The 19230-nt window shown below is 45.2% G+C and overlaps 1 protein-coding gene across 1 annotated transcript in view; it reads right to left on the reverse strand.

Moving 5' to 3' along the window:
* Positions 1 to 19230, reverse strand: part of LOC148033721 (serine/threonine protein phosphatase 2A 55 kDa regulatory subunit B beta isoform-like) — a 72963-nt gene that overhangs the window by 12551 nt on the left and 41182 nt on the right. The window contains exons 11-13 of the mRNA XM_087680956.1: positions 11833 to 11956; positions 11586 to 11709; positions 10205 to 10273 (exon numbers count right to left, since the gene is read on the reverse strand). Of these exons, the coding sequence (XP_087537082.1) occupies positions 10205 to 10273; positions 11586 to 11709; positions 11833 to 11956 (317 nt within the window). The remainder of the gene's footprint in view (positions 1 to 10204; positions 10274 to 11585; positions 11710 to 11832; positions 11957 to 19230) is intronic.

Raw genomic sequence — 19230 nt, forward strand, 5'->3', positions numbered from 1 at the left:
CAGGATTGGCAGACAGGTACTGGAGCCCACAACAAACCGCTTTGAGGTATGGGAGATCATAGAAAGTCTTACTAGATGGCATATCTGAAAGGCCCGATGTCATGAGGTTTTTGGTGGAGAGAGACTTTCAGTACATGAAACTTTAGCAGAGCTTTCAACCTCTATCATCCACTCCCTCTACGGTCAATGGGACCAGGTGTAGGGCGAGTCTCGAGCTTGTCAAGAGCTCAGTTTTCATTTCATGCACACTTGGGGCGGCTAGGACCTGTTTTTTGCAATGCAAGCAAGCAGCCCCAAATGGCAATACACCCACCCACCCTCCATGGCTTCTTGTCCCCATCTCCCCTAGACCGCCCTAAAAGGCATGTACACTTGATATATCTCTAACTCTACATCAGCTCCAGCTAGGCTATTGAGCATGAGCACTTCCTTGTGTTTAGGTTTTCTCTAAAGTAATATAATTAGCCACCCTTTATTTGCAAAAAAAAAAAAAAAAAAAAGCTTCCATCCAAAAGCCATGTGGCAGATTCTTAGCTTTCAGCATATATCTAACCATCTCTATGAGTGACCGATTCTTCCTTTCTGCAACTTCATTCTGTTGTGAAATATATACAATAGTATACTGATAGATAATGCCTTTCTGCTTCAAAAAATTATTCAGCAAGAAAGACATTTATTCCCTCCTCAGTCCGAACGAAGAGTCTTAATCCTGTAGCCAAATTGATTTTCAACAAGTGCAACAAAAGAAAGAAATGCATCATACACCTTTGACTTTTTCACCAATGAGTAGACCCAAGGACTTGGTCATTCTCTTGTTGTACACAAGATCTCGAAATGATGTGAAAAGAAATGCCACAAGAGGCACCAAAGTTTTCAAGGCCAATCAATACCTGTTCACCGCTCATCTCAATTTCTTTGGGGCTTTCTCGCCCAATGTAAGAAGTGTTGAATCTGTTGGAAATGGAGAGAGAGAGAGAGAGAGAGAGAGAGAGAGAGAGAGAGAGGGGGAGGTGAGGGTGGGTGGGTGGGTGCAAGACAATAAGCAAGAGTGGGCAGCAGTTGCACACTCAAAAAGATGCAATTGCTAGAGTCATAGAATGAAAGTACAATAGGTCTTGACTAAGTTAGACCTATCCCTAACTTATCCAGAGTTAATTTAACTCTAGAACTAACTCTAGAAGTGGTGACACAACTTATTAATGTAGTTTTGTTCATACTGAAAGCCAACTAACTAAAACATTGGGCACTACCTATAGCATTGGAAAATTCTAACACCCCCCATAATGCCAATGTGATAGAACTACGGAAAGATCAATCACCAAAGGGTAGCAAGTTCAAGGACTTTTGAAAAGCCTCAAAGTTCTCACGAGCAGGTGCTTTGGTGAAAATGTCCGCAACATTCACCTACATAGGGACATACATCAAACTAATCTCTCATGCACAACATCTCTCACTAACATAATGGTAATGTATCTCAATATGTTTCATGCGAGCATGAAACACAAGATTTTGTGCCGCTGCAATAGCACTCTATTTGCCAAAAAAATGGGTGTAGGACTCTTCAAAGAAATCTATAGATCAGTCAATAATCTATGTAGCCATACACATTCCACTGTTGCAGTGAAGGCTGCCCTATACTCAACCTCACAAGACGAGGTAGCCATTGTAGGCTATTTCTTACTTAACCATGAAATGCATGAACATCCCAAAAAGAAACAATGTCCACTAGTAGACTGTCTAGTATTTGCATCACCAACCCGATCTAAATTACTATAACCCTATAGATTCAAGTCTCCCCCCAGCAAATAATAATGCATGCGACTAAGTACCTTGCAAATATCTAAAGACCCGCTTAATAGCTTGCCAATGTATGGTCCATGGGTTGTCGTTATACCTGCTCACTTGAGATACTACAAACTAAATGTCAAGGCATATGCAAAGATAAATAAGACAGACAACAATTTGGCTATAAATTGCAACATCAGACATCTCTTCATCATTATGCATAGGCAGCTTTAAGCCTAGCTCCATAGGAGTGCACATAGGCTTGCAATCTTGCATATTAAACCTATGTAATAGTGTGTCCACATATTGTGATTGTGACATGATAATGCCATGCTAATTTTAGGTAAATTAAGTCTCCAAATAGTAGTGTAGGCAACCCATATCTGACATAGCAAATGTATTTTCAATTCAACCTTGAAATCTGCAACTTTATCCTCTTTAGGTCCAATAAGCAACATATCATCCACATAAAGAATGATAATCAGCAAGTCCCCCCCTTCGTTCCTGATGTATAGATGGGAGCAATTGGACTATTTTTTAACCCTTTGCCGACCAAATAAGCATCAATTTTAGAGTACCATGCACAAGGAGCTTATTTGACCATAAAGAAACTTGTGCAACTTCCAAAACATACACTCTTTTCCCTTAATCACAAACCTTGGAGATTGTGACAAATAAACATCCTCATGTAGATCCCCATTCAAAAATACAATCTTAATGTCCAACTGATATACTTTCTAGCCATAATTTATAGCCATAGCAATCACACATCTCATCGTATCTTTACAGGATGTAGGAGCAAAGGTTTCCTCATAATCTATGCCCTTATTCCGTGCATAGCCTTTTGCTACCAACCATGCTTTGTACTTGTGAATAGTGCCATCGGCCTTGCATTTAAGTTTAAAAACCCATTTCGTGCCTATGGCCCCTTACTAAGTGGTAAATCTACAAGATCTCATGTAGAGTTAGTGGCAATAGAGTCTAACTCTTCCTGCATGGCCTCATCCAATGTACATCTTGTTGAGCTTCGTCCAAGGAAATATGCTCATCATCATGTAACAGTGAGCTCATAAACACATGCTCATCACAATCACCTACTTCTATAAAATCAATCAAATGGGGCCCCTTGCATCATGTGTTGCATGCCTAGCAACCCTTCTAGTGCGATGAGGTAAAGGAGCATCAAATCTACTCTCTTGGAGAGTGCGTAACAACCATCTAGGGACTATTTTGGCTGCATTTACAAAAGCTCTTTCATGTTGTACTACATCTTCCACTGCATGAGTCAAACCATCATCATCACCCGGAGCATGTGGTACAGCAACAGCCTACTGTGCTATGTTTGCCCAGTCATTTACATGAGGCATGGACTCCAAAGAAAGTGGTAAAAGACCCTCAAAGACATCACCAATGTCATGGCTAGTTGGCATCTCAAACTGATCATGTGAAAATGCAGCACTTTCAGCAAATACGGCATCCCAACTAACAAAAATTTTCTTTGTGTGTGGGGATCATACAAGTTATAGCCCTATTGCACCATCCTTCTTGAACACAAACCTGTGCCATTTGCCTAAATTACATCCCTCGCATGCATGAGGAAGTGGGGCCCCCATTGGAGACAATGCATCTACCATCTGACACCTTTGAAGGGTCATCAAACTACCAAAGCTCGTATATCCAAAGACCAACACATGTACTAAACTCATGGATGACACTGTTGCTCACCCTTATAATAATCAGCATGCTGGCTAGAGCTAGAGAAAGCAACCAAGATACATATCCAAATGTATTAATAATTGTTGTCTTTGTCAAAGATTTCCTAATTTCATGTGGAGAATTGAGGTTTTCTTGATGATACTCTTAATCAATTGAACATCACCACGTGTTACATGCTTTTCATTACCTATAACATAGCAAATCCTCCCCACTAAAAATCACAAGCACCATATCCCTCTAGACTACTAGTAAGTATAGAAACACGTCTAAAACAACATAGTTCTTATTTTGCATTGCGAGCGAAAAAATAATAACTGCAAGAGCATCATGAGACTATCTATCATACATATCCAACAAAAAGAGACCCCTATACAATGTGCCAGATAGCTTGAGCACATACTCCATCTCTCTATCTCTAGCAATGCATTTGTCATCCTCAAAGATGACCTAAAAGCCATGCTTATTAAAAGTAGATATAGACAGCAAATTCTTTGTAATGCTAGGCACAACCAAACATTCAAAAGCGTGAAATCAAAACCATCTGCAATAGTAATCGTGACTTGACCAATGCCGTATACATCATATTGCTCCTATTTACTTATGTAACACGCTTCCCAGCAAGGACTGAATGAAAAGAGCTAAAGATACATTTCCTCAAGTGATATGCTTTGATGCCCCATTGTCAAGATACTATGTGTACTGCATTTCAGCAGCATTAAATGTTGAATCAACCATCAAAGAATCAAAACTACATGTAAGAAATGTGTAGTTCTCCTCCACAAAGTTAGCTAAAGCATCACCATCAATAGATTTGTTAGTTGATGTCTCCTAGACAACTAAACCAGAGTCCTTCCTCTTCACTAAATTGCTTCCTACATTCATCAATATAATAACTGGGCTTCTTGCAATAATGACATTTTCTATTTTTCTTGGACTTGTGTGTGTCTTGGGCAGCCTTATTTGATGGCCAGCCAACATCAGCCTTTTGCTGATTTTTCACATTTTGCCTAGCTTTCCCTTTGCCTTTATACCTTGAAGCATAGCCACATCATCCGAACGCAATGCAACATTCTTCCAAGTCTGTCCCTCTTGCAACTAGAGGCTTTCCAACTCCACAAAAGGGACTATTGTGCCTCCCCCTCCCCAAGGGTCCCCCATTCCCCCTCAAAGACAACATCAAAGAGACGTGGAAACCAAGATATTGACTCAAAAAGAGAGCTCAATGTGAAGTTTACCAATTCTACATCTTGAATGACCTCATCAACATTGAGCACTTGCTCACGCAAATCCGGTATGCGTGTCAAGTGATCTATCGTACTACCACCCTCATCCATGTTCACATTAGCCAACTCTCTATGGAGATGGGATATCCTAAGCATGCTACAAACATACACTCGAGTATATCCCAAGCAATCATTGAGGTCCCACAAGACTGAATGAGCAGAATAATAGTCCTTTTTAATGACAAAGAAATCAAAGATAGTGCTTGTGCATCCTTCGAGTTCCATCTCTGTTAATGCTTGATAGGAGGGGGGAAAAGGGGCAGCAGCAACACCATCACCCACCTGTCCCCTAGCATTACGCTAAGGTGTTTGAGATGCAATGAAACTACATAATGGATAATCGGTGCCATCAAGCTTATCCTCCTGAGTGAGGACACCAAGGATGCTTCTCTAATCACTATGCCCCTGACATGCCATGCTGCCAATGATGCACAAAGATCAACAGCCAAATACTTCAATGTTAAAGTATAGAATGTACTCTGCTGAGTACCAAAAACCCCCACTTGTGATTTGAATGCAAGTACCAAACAATCACAAATCTTGCCAAATATGCCCAATGTCACACAAATCAGCATTTAGCCTTGTATCGAGCTCAATAGCAAATTGAAGGTAAATTTGGGTTTTCCCCTTTAGATTCAATACACTAATCCAATGATTTTGTAGGAAGAAGGGAAGCTCTACAACAAACTAGCCATCTTGAGGTGAAAATTTGCTGCAATAAAAACCATTTTCCTCTCTACCACCATCATCTCCATCTTTACCTCTTTCATCTTTTCCATATGCTTCTCCACATTCATTCACTTCTATGTTAGGTACACATATTACTACTTAATTGTTTGAGTATACTTTCTCTTTCCGCAAGATATTGGTAATGCTCATGATGAAGAAACTCTTCATACCAAGTTTTGGTTTATAAGCCCCGAAGAGGATAATTTTTTCCTGTTGCACTCAAGAAAGGTAAGTACACATTGCAAGATTCATTGGTGAGTGCTCCTTCTCTTCACCTTTTTCTTCAACTTTTGCATCTCATGATCAATTTCATTTTGGTAAATCATCTTTTTCATCATTTGTATTTATCGGACATAAGGAACCTAGCACATTTTTTACAACTACACAAATGACAAAACCATTTAATATCCCACTAGTTATGTTGCATCTTTCTTCCAACCTCCATTAAGTGCACCTTTTGGATCCTTCACCGTTGGGCATGCCCTTTAGGACCTCATCTTTTTCTTAGCCAAGTGGTGTCTCCATCATGGAGGTTCATCCTCCCATCCTGCCACCTTCGTGTTTTTCACAGCTTGGGAATGCCACCAAGCCAACATTGAGTGTGAATCAATTAGTACCACAATTTGCCTCCATGGAATTACCTAGTGGGCCTTCTGGTCATTTTGTTGTGCCCCGGCCGACCGTTGGATATGGCTTACATGTCCCGGTGCCTCCATCTCCACCGACACTTTATGGAAACATTCATGTTCCACTACCTCTGCATCGATCAGCACCCATTGGACATTTTTAGTCTATTTCTACCTACCCACCTTCCCCTCCTTATCCCCCTCCACCATCTCCTCCTTATCCATCTTATTCCACATATCTAACACCTCCTCATCATTCAAATATGCCTTTAATGACAAGACTCATTTTAACGAGTTAAACTTCACTACTTGGTCAAACCTGATGAGACATGTCCTTGACTCAAAGAACCTATGGGATCTTGTGCAAGGGTTAAAATCCCAACCTAATCCCACACTTGTTCCATACGAGGTTGTCCACTCATGGAAGGCTAAGAATATCTCTACTATTGTCGAGCTAATACAAGGTCTATTACCTAAATTTCATTCATAGCTTTAGCATTTTGACTTAGTATCCAAGCATTGGGCACACTTGACTGACCATTATGTGGCTCGAGAAAGGACCCGTCACATCAATTTGAATAATGAGCTTAAAATTTTTGAAATTAATGACCAAGGTGACTTAAAATTTTTGAAATTAATGACCAAGCATTGGGCACACTTGACTGACCATTATGTGGCTCGAGAAAGGACCCGTCACATCAATTTGGATAATGAGCTTAAAATTTTTGAAAATAATGACCAAGGTGACTTGAACATCAAGTTGGTTGACTATCACCACCGAGGGCTCCTAAGTCCTTGAACAATTAGATCACATTGTTTCTAAATAAGCTACCAAGGAAATATTTCCATTTTATGCATCAACTAATCTTACAATCCACTATGCCCACATTCTATGATGTTGAGTATCAACTACTATGTTAGCTTGACTATTCGATAAGTTTCATAGTTTTACCTCTCTAGAGGGAACTCTTGTTGCTTCTTCTCAAAAGAGGTAGAATGGGAAGGATAAACAAAATCAAATTTCCACTTTACAAACTCAATATGAGAATCGAAATCAATCCAAGGGGACCCCAAGAAACTCCTAGTCATTTCTCAAACCCGAGTGGCACAATGTACCAAAAAGAACTCGATTGTCGGAAAGCTAGCCACTTTGACAACAAGTGTCAATCAAAGGCAAGAGGTACAACACCAAAAGCTTAGACTCAAACCCCCACCCCTCAGTTAGGCAACCCCCATAAGGGGAGGCACAATGGTGGCTGGCAACCCTCAACAAGGGCAGTGGTGACAAGGTTAGACCCATGCTACCACCGATCAGCCATCACAATCGACAATGTTCTCAATGCCAAAGGGCTTGTCTGAACTCACCTTTTCCTCCACCATCAACAAGGACCTGCAAAAAACAGCAACTTCGCTCCCCCGCACAATACTTGCTCACCTCACCCTCCGTGGGCTACAGGCATAAACTTTTGGCATGAAGAAACGTGCAACGAATGCAAAAGTGTATGGACAAGACTGAAAGACAATGAACACAAGAGAAGAGAGAGAGAGAGAAAAGAGACAGAAGAACATAGAAACCTGCAATCAATGAATGCTGAAATAAAGAGGCCAGATGTACAAGGGCTGTCAATGTATCTCCTCGAGCCAGATCTCTCTCACCAATACTTGGAGAGGGGCAATAAATAGCACAAAAGAAAGTAATAAAATAGGTTGGGCAGCCAGCAAAATTGACCAACCTAATCAGCAAAACTGCCAACTGCTCATAAATGCATGAAATAATCAGCAATCTGATGCCTGGCTGCCACGTGGCACTACCCCAGCCCGTGATAAGGTGTCCATACACTATTACTACTGAAAATGCCCACTACCTGATAAGAAAAATGTGTAAGTCCCTTTGAGAGAGCCAACTGCACCAACTATATCCTAAGAATGCTAGTCTAGGGATGACTAATCGCTAACAAAATCCCCTTCAAAGGCATGGAATGGATGATTCAAGAAGCCTCAGCTACCTAAAGCCCATAAGAAACTCGTTCCCAAAAAAGTAAATCTACAAGAGCTTCCATGAGCTTGCACTTACAAAAACAGCCAAGGCAGCTATCAACCCTAGAAAATGCAACCAACAACTAAGCCACACAACTACCTCCAAAAGACTCCATAGTCACCTTCATACTACATGAGCTAGAGAATTTCACAGAGCATCAGTCTCAAATTAACAGCAAAACCACATTAAGCCCCAGTGGCATTGAATTTTACCACTCCAATAATGCAAGCACAACTTATCCTTCTATGTATTATATATGATAAAGTTTTTCTATTTACTAACCAATCCCATCAGCTTATCAAGAGGTCCACAAGCAACGTCTTATAAACCAAAAGTTGGTCTTCTAGTAGCTCAAATAAGTGTCAGGCATCACTTCTAGACATAGCATAGCTAGACACAAAATATGCTTGGTCTGAGACTTCCTGGTCCACAAGTAAGGGCAAAAAATGAGACCATATTAATCATGATGGACTGTGCAACTTTCAGTCACACGTGAAGAGGCCAGCCTTGAGATTTCCAATACATAAGCCTATCATGAACTCAAGATGACATCAAATCAAGCAAGGCCCTACGAGCCACACCCACACCAACAGGATAACCCAAGTGCTCCCTGCCAGCCTAAAACTTGCAAATCTATCTCCGTACAAGAAATCACTATAGATTTATAAGCATTGATATGAAGCCCTGAAGCCAAACCAAACAGGCTACAAACAGCCATTGCCCTATTCACATTGCTCTAGTTAGCGGTGAGAAACATAAATGAATCATCTACCAAATATTGACCCAAAAGTTGAGCACCACTAGGAAGAGTTAAACCGATGATCACCTCATCATCAGCCAACTTATCCAACAAAGAAAGCATCAGGTGAGTGACCAATGCAAACAACAAAGGACTAAGAGGGTATCCTTGGCGAAGATAACTCCCATAAATTAATTTAATTTATAGCTTTCATCACGAAAAAAAGATATGCTTGGTGTCACAAACTCCCATGAATTATAGGTGTCAAGGATTAGCATCCTCTAATGATAAGCGAAGTTAAACATTTCTTGCCTGAAGACTGAGAAGTGGGAAACTCTCTCATCTCACCGCAAAAAACCTGAGACAGAGAGATAAAAGGCACTTCCAGTAAAAGAACATGTACCTTTGACAGTGTTACTACAACTATCAAGGATGCAGTCCTCCCCAAAAATGCATATGTGGCAGATCCTGTTGCAGCCTTTCTGGCTGAAATGCAGCTCCTCTTGGCACTTAAGACTACTAGGCATTCTCCCTAAAAGAGCAACCAGCAAGGAAGATGTCTATCCATGACTCTATTTTCCATAATTGGGATCTTCCTCTTGTAGAGCTGTAGTTATTGCACCTCCAGCAACAAATTCTCTTCTTTGAGAAGTGTAGAATTGAAAACAAAGTTACAACCAAGAGGTCCACCACCATAGCCTACCAGAAACAATCACAAGCAAAGCTTACTTTCCAGGCTTTAGTTCAACTTTGAGCCCTTGTTTCAAATACCAAATCCCAGTATGCATGGCTCATTCTCAACCGTTAATTGATGCTCATATTACCTTCAGATTGAGTTACCCTAAGTAAGCCTCGATTTTTCTCTCTTGTAACCATCATGAACCTGAAGACCTTGCTAAAAATGACCATATAGCAACCAATAGGATCATGGTCCCAAAAATATATTTGAACATATCTCTAAGTTTGACAAATTTGTGGGAACAGACTCAGTTTTATGGGGCTTGAAATAATGACTGTCTTCAATAATTGATCTGTGTAAAACTGATCAGGTGCTGGCAGAGGGCATTTATGGATATCTTCTACTTCTATCTAGACAAGTTGGCAGTGTACCCTCCTCTCCAAGATCTGAATACAGACATCAATAACCTTACACAATCACTTTTCCAACCAACATTCTACTCTAATATCAAGAGTTGTTCTACAACACACAAAGTTTCAAGAACAGTAGAGAAAAACCACGCCATTCTATCTGTACAAAATATGGGAGCCCAACATAATCCTGACATACCTTTGGTCGAAGGTATTCATGCACTTTGTAAGTTGCCACAGGTGATGATTCCATGTTTACATCCCAAAGCTGGAAAAAAAAGGGAACATTTGTGTACTCACAATATTAATAATCAGGATAAAACAGAGGCTACTAACAAGAGAAACAACTCCATATAGTATAATGAATATCAGCGAGTGCCCACTTGAGATTTCAGACAGTAATACACTAGCCTTTTCCAGGACTTCACTAGGGCCTTCATATCTTTGATAATGTTCAGGCTGACAGGAAACATAATCATAGAACAAATACAATGCATAAATCCTACGCAACTTTAAACAGACTACACCTTGACATGTATATGCTCCTCTGGAAACACCATCTAACAATTATAAATCGTCTGTTTGCCAAAGCACAACTTCTTATTGCAGTGGCTGCAAACGCTTTGGGTGCCGCCGTTGCACTTGGATGCACACGTCAAATGACATTTTCTTTACTTTACTTCTAAGCATGAAAATTTTCCCCCAAGAAAAGGATATTCTATTAAAAACACACCTCAGAGAAAATTCGCTTGAGGTAAAATACTAAGTACAAGGAACTGTAAAAAGAGTGTCTATCTAAGTACATTACAAAAAAACAATGGTTGTGGATAGCCAATCTACTGGGCTATAATTCACAACGATCTGAGGGGCCATGTAAAAAAAAGTGTCTGTATATCAAGTCTGCAGAAAGGCCTCTCTCCTCTTCCTCATCCTCTTAGAGCTTCCCTACATCCTCTCCCATGTCCTGCAGAGAGTGCAGATCTCTATCCAAATCCTCTGAAGGGACTCTGCTATGGATAAATGCCAGAGGTCTATAGCATGACTGCACCTTGCTGTCCAGATATATCAAGCTTGAACACTAGCCAGACTGTATACATAATTGTTTTGTGACCTTGAGTCAGCTCCAGCTAGACCATTGAGCACATGTCCTTTGTAAAATTCTTCTGGGTAATATAATTAGCCAAATTTTTAACCAAAAAAAGCTATTGGAACTAACTACAGCCACCCTAAGAGAGAGCCAAAATGCACAGAGAGATTGGTGACATTAAGAGGTTAGTCTACAGTGTGGATCTAGTGAGGTCTTTTATCTTTTTGGTCACAAGCAAGAAATGCTTTTTGGGGATATTTTAAGAACTAACTTAGGAACAGAGGCACTGTAATTAATGATTATGCAAACCCTATCCTAATATTAGTGGCTCAGGATGTTCTTGTGATGATGCTGAAACTAATCTATACTTAATGCATGATATATCACGAAAGCTTTTGTGCATATTATTCACTCTTGGGAATGGTATTAAGAATACAAAGGTGTCTTTCAACTCAAACTGAGTCTTTAATCTGCACACAGAAAGTAACTATACCTTTAGTGTCATGTAATCACGACTCAAAATGTAACGACCACCTTTAGCAAACTTGATGTCTGAAATTGATGCAATGATCTCTGTAAAAAATGACCTCGTACCAGGTACCTCCAGCTCCTCAAACCTGAAGTCACAGGATGCCATACAAGCACAGTTTCAACGTTAAGATCAATCTCAAAAGCAAGATTATAATCATTAGAATAGAAACAATACTGGATAATTAGGATAGAAACAAAAGAAGACTTACAGTTTGGCATGCTTGTCGCATAGAGCTGACTGTCGCATGTCAACAAGACGTATTGTACCTTTGGATCTGCTATACGCTAGCGTGTTGCAGTCAGTGGGGTGAAACTCTGCAGATGTTATGACCTCTGCAAACAAAGACCTCAGCTCAATCATTCAAATTTACAGTGATTGCATCGAACTCAAAAGGGTGATGAAACCCCTTACAAACAGAGATGACAGCTGTCACATAGTTTTTCTTTTTTACAAGTAAAATGTGGCTGATTATATAGCTCAAAAAAACTGATTACAATGGAGTGCCCATGTTCAATAGACTAGCTAGAGCTGATGAAAGTCACAAATACATCATGTATACAAACCTCTCAAGGAGGTCTAGGGGGGATGGGGGCAAGAAGCCATGGAGGGGGGGTGTATCGCCATCTGGGACTGCCTGCCTGCATTATGAAAAACAGGTCCTGGCTGCCCCAAGTGCGCATGAAATGACATCAGAGCTCCTGATGAGCCCTGGACTCACCCTGCACCTAATCCGATCAGCCGCAGAGGGAGTGGATGATGGAGGTCCAGAGCTCTGCTAAGGTTGCCTGTACTAAAAATCTCTCTCTGCCGAAAGCCTCCTAACACCGAACCTTCCAGATATGCCAACCAGTAAGACTCCCTATGATCTCCCATACTTCAAAGCGGTTTGCTGTGGGCTCCAATACCTGGCGGATGGGTAGAGCCTCCAAACCGACCACTGCGCAAGACCTTGCCTTGATAATGAATATCGTGTCCTGCATCCCGGCCTCATACAGAAGGTGACGGCCCTTGCTGACTACCTACCAGTAGAAAGCCCCCCATGAGATACATCAAGGACTGGGTGCTATACGGCGAAGGATGCGGCATGCTCCTCTCCACGCAAGTTGCACTACCTCACGACCAAAGGCAATGCTTTGGGTTTTCCAGAGGCTGTTGTGTGCAGTGCTTACAACCTCCCTCCTTCTGCATCTGGGCAAGCCAACTTCCCACTGCCAAGCCTCCATGTGCCACCAGCCATAAGAAATACAATACCCTCCTCGGCCTCCAACTATCCCATAGGCAGCGCCCGCCAGAAGGTCCGTCGAAAAGGACCCGTGATGTTGTGCTTTGCCCAGTGCCCACTACGTGACGGCACCCAATCCATATCCTCCTACATCAATACGTGTCTGCCAATCCTGGCAGTGTACTCCAGGAACCTCAATGGCTTCTTGGCGACCATAGTGGCCGGCCATAGCCACTCTCCCGGATCCCACTCCAGCTCATCAAGTGGCCTGCCCTCCCAAATCCAGAGGCGCCACTCCCTAAGCTCCTGCCAAAAGACAAAAGGGTCTAGCCGCCATGTCTTCCCCTGAAGGCCAATCACCCTGATCCTCCATGAAAGGACAGCTATCCCCTCATCCTGCTACCCTCTGCCAAGAGCCAGACGCCCTCCCTCCTGTACGATGAAGAGGGTCCCAAGTGGAGCGCCGCCCACTCTACCTGCCACCTGTAGAGGGATGCCTGCTGGTGAAAACCTAGCGGCCCATACCCCCCCCCAACTCTATCGGCTCTCGTATCGAGGGAGCAAGCCACTCCTAAGGTATTGTTGCGTCTATCTCCCTTCTCCTCAGCTCCACTCCTCTCTGGCAGCCTGATACTAGATGCAACACCTCATCCACCATCATGTACACCTCCCGCCATGTCCTAATGGTACGAGCCAGGCTGGCCTCCCAACCAGCCCACTAGATGTGGGGGCGCTCGCCAATCTGTGCCCCTTCCTGATCTTTGACCTGGGGGTTCCAAATAACCGGCTAACGGTCTATCTCCTCCTAGCAACCTGGGGGGCTCTAGATTAGGGCCTTACGAAGGCCTTGCCACACACGGAGCAAGCTACATAGGAAAGATGATTTGGGGATGGGGAGGGAGGGGGGGGGGGATCTGGGCTGACATGAAGATCCATCTCAAGGATGGCCTCCACTCACCGCTAAGCCTCGGTCCACAATCCTAAAGACCCTCCTACAATAGGACCTTCCATGTCTGCTCTTCTAGTGTGAGGCCATGGACAACTAGCTTGCCCAAGAGAGCCATACTCTGATACTCTAAGTCTATGATCCCAAGGCCTCCCTCTAACCGATGTCGTATGATGGTCGTCCACGCCACTTGGCCTTGGAATCCTTGGAGTCGTCAGACCCGGACCAAAGGAAGTTCTGCACTAGGCGGCGAAGCTGCACTACGCAAGATGAGGAGAAGCACCAATACAAGGCGATGTACCAAGCCGTCGCTAGGAGGACCTAGTTAACCACCAAGGCTCGGCCTGCTAGTGAGAGGCGAACCGAGCTCCAATAGGTCAACTTCCTCCGAATAGAATCGAGGACTGGAAGAAACTGCTGGGCGGGAGTGATGTCGAGTCCCACTTGGAACCCTAGGTAATGGACGGTTTGCTTTCTGCTCACCCATCTAAATCCCAGGAGGACAACCCACTCCGTGCCAAAGTTCGGGTCTGTAAGGAAACCAACCGACTTTCGCCAGTTAATTTTCGCTCCCGGTGCAAAACATAACACCTCAAGAGCCAGTCTCACTCTCTCCACCATCAACTCATCGTCCTCCATGTAGAGTGTTGTATCGTCTGCATACTCTGAGTCTAACAACTCAATCTCCTCTCTCACAGGAAGTCGTAGGCTACATAATCCACTCACACGTAACCTGAGGAAGTGAGGCATCACCTCTGCAAAGAGTAGGAACAGGTACGGGCCCAAGGGGCAGCCGTGCCAAACCGATCTCTCCAGCCAAAACTCCTCCCCTCACCTACTGCCTATGAGAACCCTACTAATCGCCAATCTGTAAAGTGCGAAGACCCCGTGAATCCAAGCATGGGGAAAACCCAACCTCACCATGGTGCCCTCAAGGAAATCCCAGTCCACCCTGCCATAAGCTTTCTCGAAATCCAAGAGTAGTATGGCCAATCTCTACCCATTGTGCTGAGCCCACTCTATCGCCTCAAAGAAGGTGAATACATTGTCTAGGATGCTCCTATCCTAGACAAAGCCTGTCTGTGTGTCATGGATGATGTCTAGAAGCATGGGGCATAGTCGCCTACCAATCATCTTTGCCAGTGCCTTATAGACCACTAACAATAAGGTGATTGGTCTCCACTGGGAAAGCTCCAACCGATCTTCCCCTTTGGGAAGAAGACTGATAAGGCCAACCGAAAGACTTCCCGACATCTATCCTGAAGTGAAAATCTCATGGAAAACCATCAGTAGGGGGTCCTTCACCACCTCCCAGTAGGTAGTGAAGGCCTTAGAGAGGCCATCCTCTCCCGGGCACTTCTGCCCGTCCTATGTGTGGAAAGACTCCTCTAGTTCCTTCTCTGTGAAGGGGGCTAACGGAGCGTCCCATCTCTATGGCGAGGGACGGGATGTGATCACAGACCTACTGTCTACATCATTGTCCTCTAGCTAAGGCTGTCTCCTGCTGGAAAAGGCGTCTGCAGCAGTTGATGGCAATCTCCATCACCTTGTCTGGGCTAGAACGAGTCCTCCCATACTGATCTCGAAGGCTACGTATCTGCTCTCTTGAGGTGCGAGGCTGGTGCACCTGGAAAAACTCCCTGCACATTGTATCCCCCTTCCGCACCCAGAAAGCTACTAAGGTGCGGAAAGAGAACTCCAAGCGCCTGTCCTCTAGGCCAGCAATGGCTGCTCACACGCGCAGCTCCTATGCATGGAGGGTGGGATCCCCTAGTACCTCCTATAATAATCTATGCGTGGCTGCAAGGTCCCACTAGAGTGCTCTCTCCTCCTCCCAGCTCTGCTGCCTAGCCTGTATGGCTGCCTCTTGGCAGATACTGCTCAACTCGACTAGGACCTCTGCAACCTCCTCTGCAATCCGGTTCCTCCTGCCCCACTCCCTGGTCCAAATTTGATCTATCTGTCTTATCACCTCCTCCCTCCTATAGATCGAGTCAGGGATCCGACAGGATCGTGTGTCTAGGGTAGATGTTGGGGAATCAAGTGTCAAGAGAGGGCAATGGTCGGACAACGTGGTGCCCGTCAATTGCCCCCGTCAATTGCCCAATCTGGCCTCCACGAGAGCCTCCCCACTCTCCTACATAGAACCTGTCCAACCGCTCCAACAGGGCTCCACCTAGACGCCTGTATCCCCAAGAGAAGTCCAACGACCTCTCCCTCCTATGGAAGGCAGGGTCTCTCCAAGCATCGCATGCTCCTACTACCAGTAGAAAGACCTCCCATGCCTCCTGCTCCTCCCCAGCCATGCCCTGGTAGTTTTTGCCTCTGCCTTACTGGTCCTCCAAATCCTCCAGGTTGTTAAAGTCTCCTCCAACGATCCAAGAGTCCACCTCTAGGAGTCCATCCGCGATCTCCACCCAGAATCTGTTGTGTGCCCTAACCTCCGTAGGGGCATAGACATTGAGGACTCCAACGCACGAGTTCCCAATATCCAGTCTCATCCATAGAACCCTCCCTGCCACTATAGTCCTATGATCTCGTACACAGGCTGTGAGACTCAGGCCAATAGAGATGCATACGCATCCATTCCTGCCGTGGGCACCTATGGCATGCTCCCAGTAAGTGTGTGAGCTGCCTGGGAGTACCTTCCCTATGCGTTGGGCATGGGTGGGAGTGAGCTTGTGCTCCTGTAGAAGTAAGATGTCGATCCGTCCGGCAAGGGCAAACTGTAGCTCTTGCCGAACAATCAACTTCTTGGAACCACATGCCCCACTGTAGTGGAGACTATTTACATTCTAGGATGCAAGATGTAAGCTCATGGGAAAACCTGTGATTGACCGAACAAGCATCTGTTCAGTGTGGAGGCGGTTGATGAGAAGGAAAAACTATGGGGCATGCAAGTAGCTTTGCCGTAGGTTTGGACAACGAACTCCAATACCCCATGGTCGAACCATAAGGGTGATAGATGCTCCAGGTGGTACTATCAATGCATCTATCAGCCATGCTGAGAGTCACAACTCTATACACTGGTAGAAACGGGCCGCTTGTGCCACGGGACACTCGATCACATCCCTCGGAGCTCTCCACTGCGGAGGGGCTCGAAAGATAATGCTCAAGTGTGGGACCTCGGCACCAGCCCACCAGTTAATGTCCATCATGCAACCAAGCCACTGCTATGCAAACAATGCTAGTCCTTCTCCCATCCACTAGGAGATGTGGTCCGCCACCTAACTCTTCAACTCCTCTATCTGTGTCATCGTCCAATCTCCTGAATGAGAGGACTGAAGGAAAAAAGCGTAGTTTGGTCCATCCAATGGTGCTTGTAGATGGACCTTGTCCCTCCATGACTTACGAACCACGAAGATCCCCACGTCTAGAGGTAGTGGGAACTCTCCGCGCTCCATAACTCTCAAGTAGGACCATGGTCCACTACGGAAGAACTCCTGTGGCAACAATTGTGCTTGTTTCAGGAAGGTGTGACGGGCGGCAAGGGCAGATGAGCTGGTGGCTATGTGGAAGGGGGAAAACTGCTGGTGCAAGGAGGATGTAGATGTGTGTGGCTCATCGCCTCTTATGGAGTGGGAGGGGTGGGGGGGTGGGTCTAGGGGGGGGATCACCTAAACCAGGTGCGGATCAAGGGGGGTGCTCAGCAAGGGGGGTGGTGGGGGTAAAGAGGATCGAGGAATGGAGGGATGGTCGGAGGTACGTGGCGGGTGTGGGGGGGGACTGGTGGCCCTGGAAGGGGGCGGCTGTAGGCCAAGGTCAATGGGGGCATGGAAGATTTTGGGGGGGGGGGGGGGGGGGGGGGGGGGGGGTTTGTTGGTTGTGGGGGCTGTGGGATCTCAAGTGAGATAGTCTATGGCACAGGTTGTGGATATGGGGGACTGCGGTCTTGCCCGATGGGGGGGGCTGCGGAGTGCTCTGCCGAGGGGGAGCCACTTGCCCTCCTCACCCTGCTGTCGAGGCTGCGTCTGAGAAGCTAGCTGCACCCCCCCTGTCGTCTCCCTCTCTATCATCTTTGGACCCGTGTGAAGTCGTCAGCATCCACCGTCGGGCCTGCCAGTGGAGCCGCCTTAGCTCCGAAACACGTACAATCTGCTGCCCGATACCCAAATTCATGACAGCGTAGGCATTGCCCTAGTTGCCCAATCACAATGACCTGCTTCCTAAAGAAATGATCTCCTACCTCAATCTCTAGGAACTTTGGTATACTCTTTGTGTCTTTCACGGCCACTCGTACCTTTGGAACTCCTGCAGCTGTCACTGCACCTGCGAAGGAGACAAGAAGAACTGTGCCGAAGAGCCGTCCAAAGTCCTCCACTAACTAGCGGTACTCTACCGCCAGTTCAGGGAAAAGTAAGGTGACTGGGTATCTGACAAAATTTGTTATGGAGCGTAAATGTCTCCACTGTGAAGCCGCTATACCAAGGAACCATGTAAATGACCCCCTTCATGGAGGCATAGGGCGAGCTCTCCACTAACTCACAAGCTGCATCCGCAGAGGTGAGTCCAACCATGAAAATCGCTCGATCCACGAGGATTGCCTCCACGATCTGCGCTATGCCAACGGGGAGCGTGGAGTGAAGCCAATCCCAAAGTTGGGCCTTGGATGGATAGTGTCCTATTACCTGACCAAAAATCGTTGTTTCTTTTAGCTCTAGCTCTATGGCACGGGCGGCTATGAGCTGTTTCTCGGAGAGGACAACGCGCAAGGTGTTTGACTGGGGGGCACTCTCAAAATGCACCGATGTCTGACCAGAGGTATTGCTGCAAGTGGAGGGAGCAACGGCAAGGGTGGGGGGGGGGGGGGGGGCGGATTTGACCGAGGGAGGGATCGTGCAATGCATCAGGGTGGAGGGGAGGCACAACACTATGGGATGGTAGGGAAGGAGCTGGCGAAGGAGGGGAAAGTTAGCGGGAGAAGGGTGGGCGCAACGCGTCTACTATAGGGAAACGCAACGCGACTGGACAAAGGGGAGGGAAGGCTGGGCGGCAGGAGGAGGGGGGGCGAATGCTGTGGGAGGCGGCGGAGGCTCTAGGTGGGCACGATGGTAGCGCTGGGTGGAAGCGACGACAGCAGAGGCGTGACGGGTTTGAGCTGTAGATGTTGCCACTGCTATAAGTGGTGAAAAAAAGTTGTCACATAGTTAATTAAGTGGATAGCTACTAAGCTTTCAAACATGCATGTGCATATCAGATAAGCCAAATGGATCACAAAAGAGTTGTGTGGGCCAATATAATCACAAGTTACATCAAAAAGACAAAGGAGAAGGTAGTACGGAGATGGCTTCATCATGTCATCCGTATGTAGAAAAAGAACTCAAGAAGGACATTGACCAAGAGCTCATACAAATAAGGAATAGGCAAGCAGTGATTGTTGAGCAACCAATATCATTACATGCATTAACACTCAATTGTATTGCATTAATTACTAATCC

This window comes from Lygodium microphyllum, chromosome 7 (assembly GCF_053477565.2).
Source record: "Lygodium microphyllum isolate KBCC chromosome 7, Lygodium_microphyllum_v1.1.10, whole genome shotgun sequence".
NCBI lineage: Eukaryota > Viridiplantae > Streptophyta > Polypodiopsida > Schizaeales > Lygodiaceae > Lygodium > Lygodium microphyllum.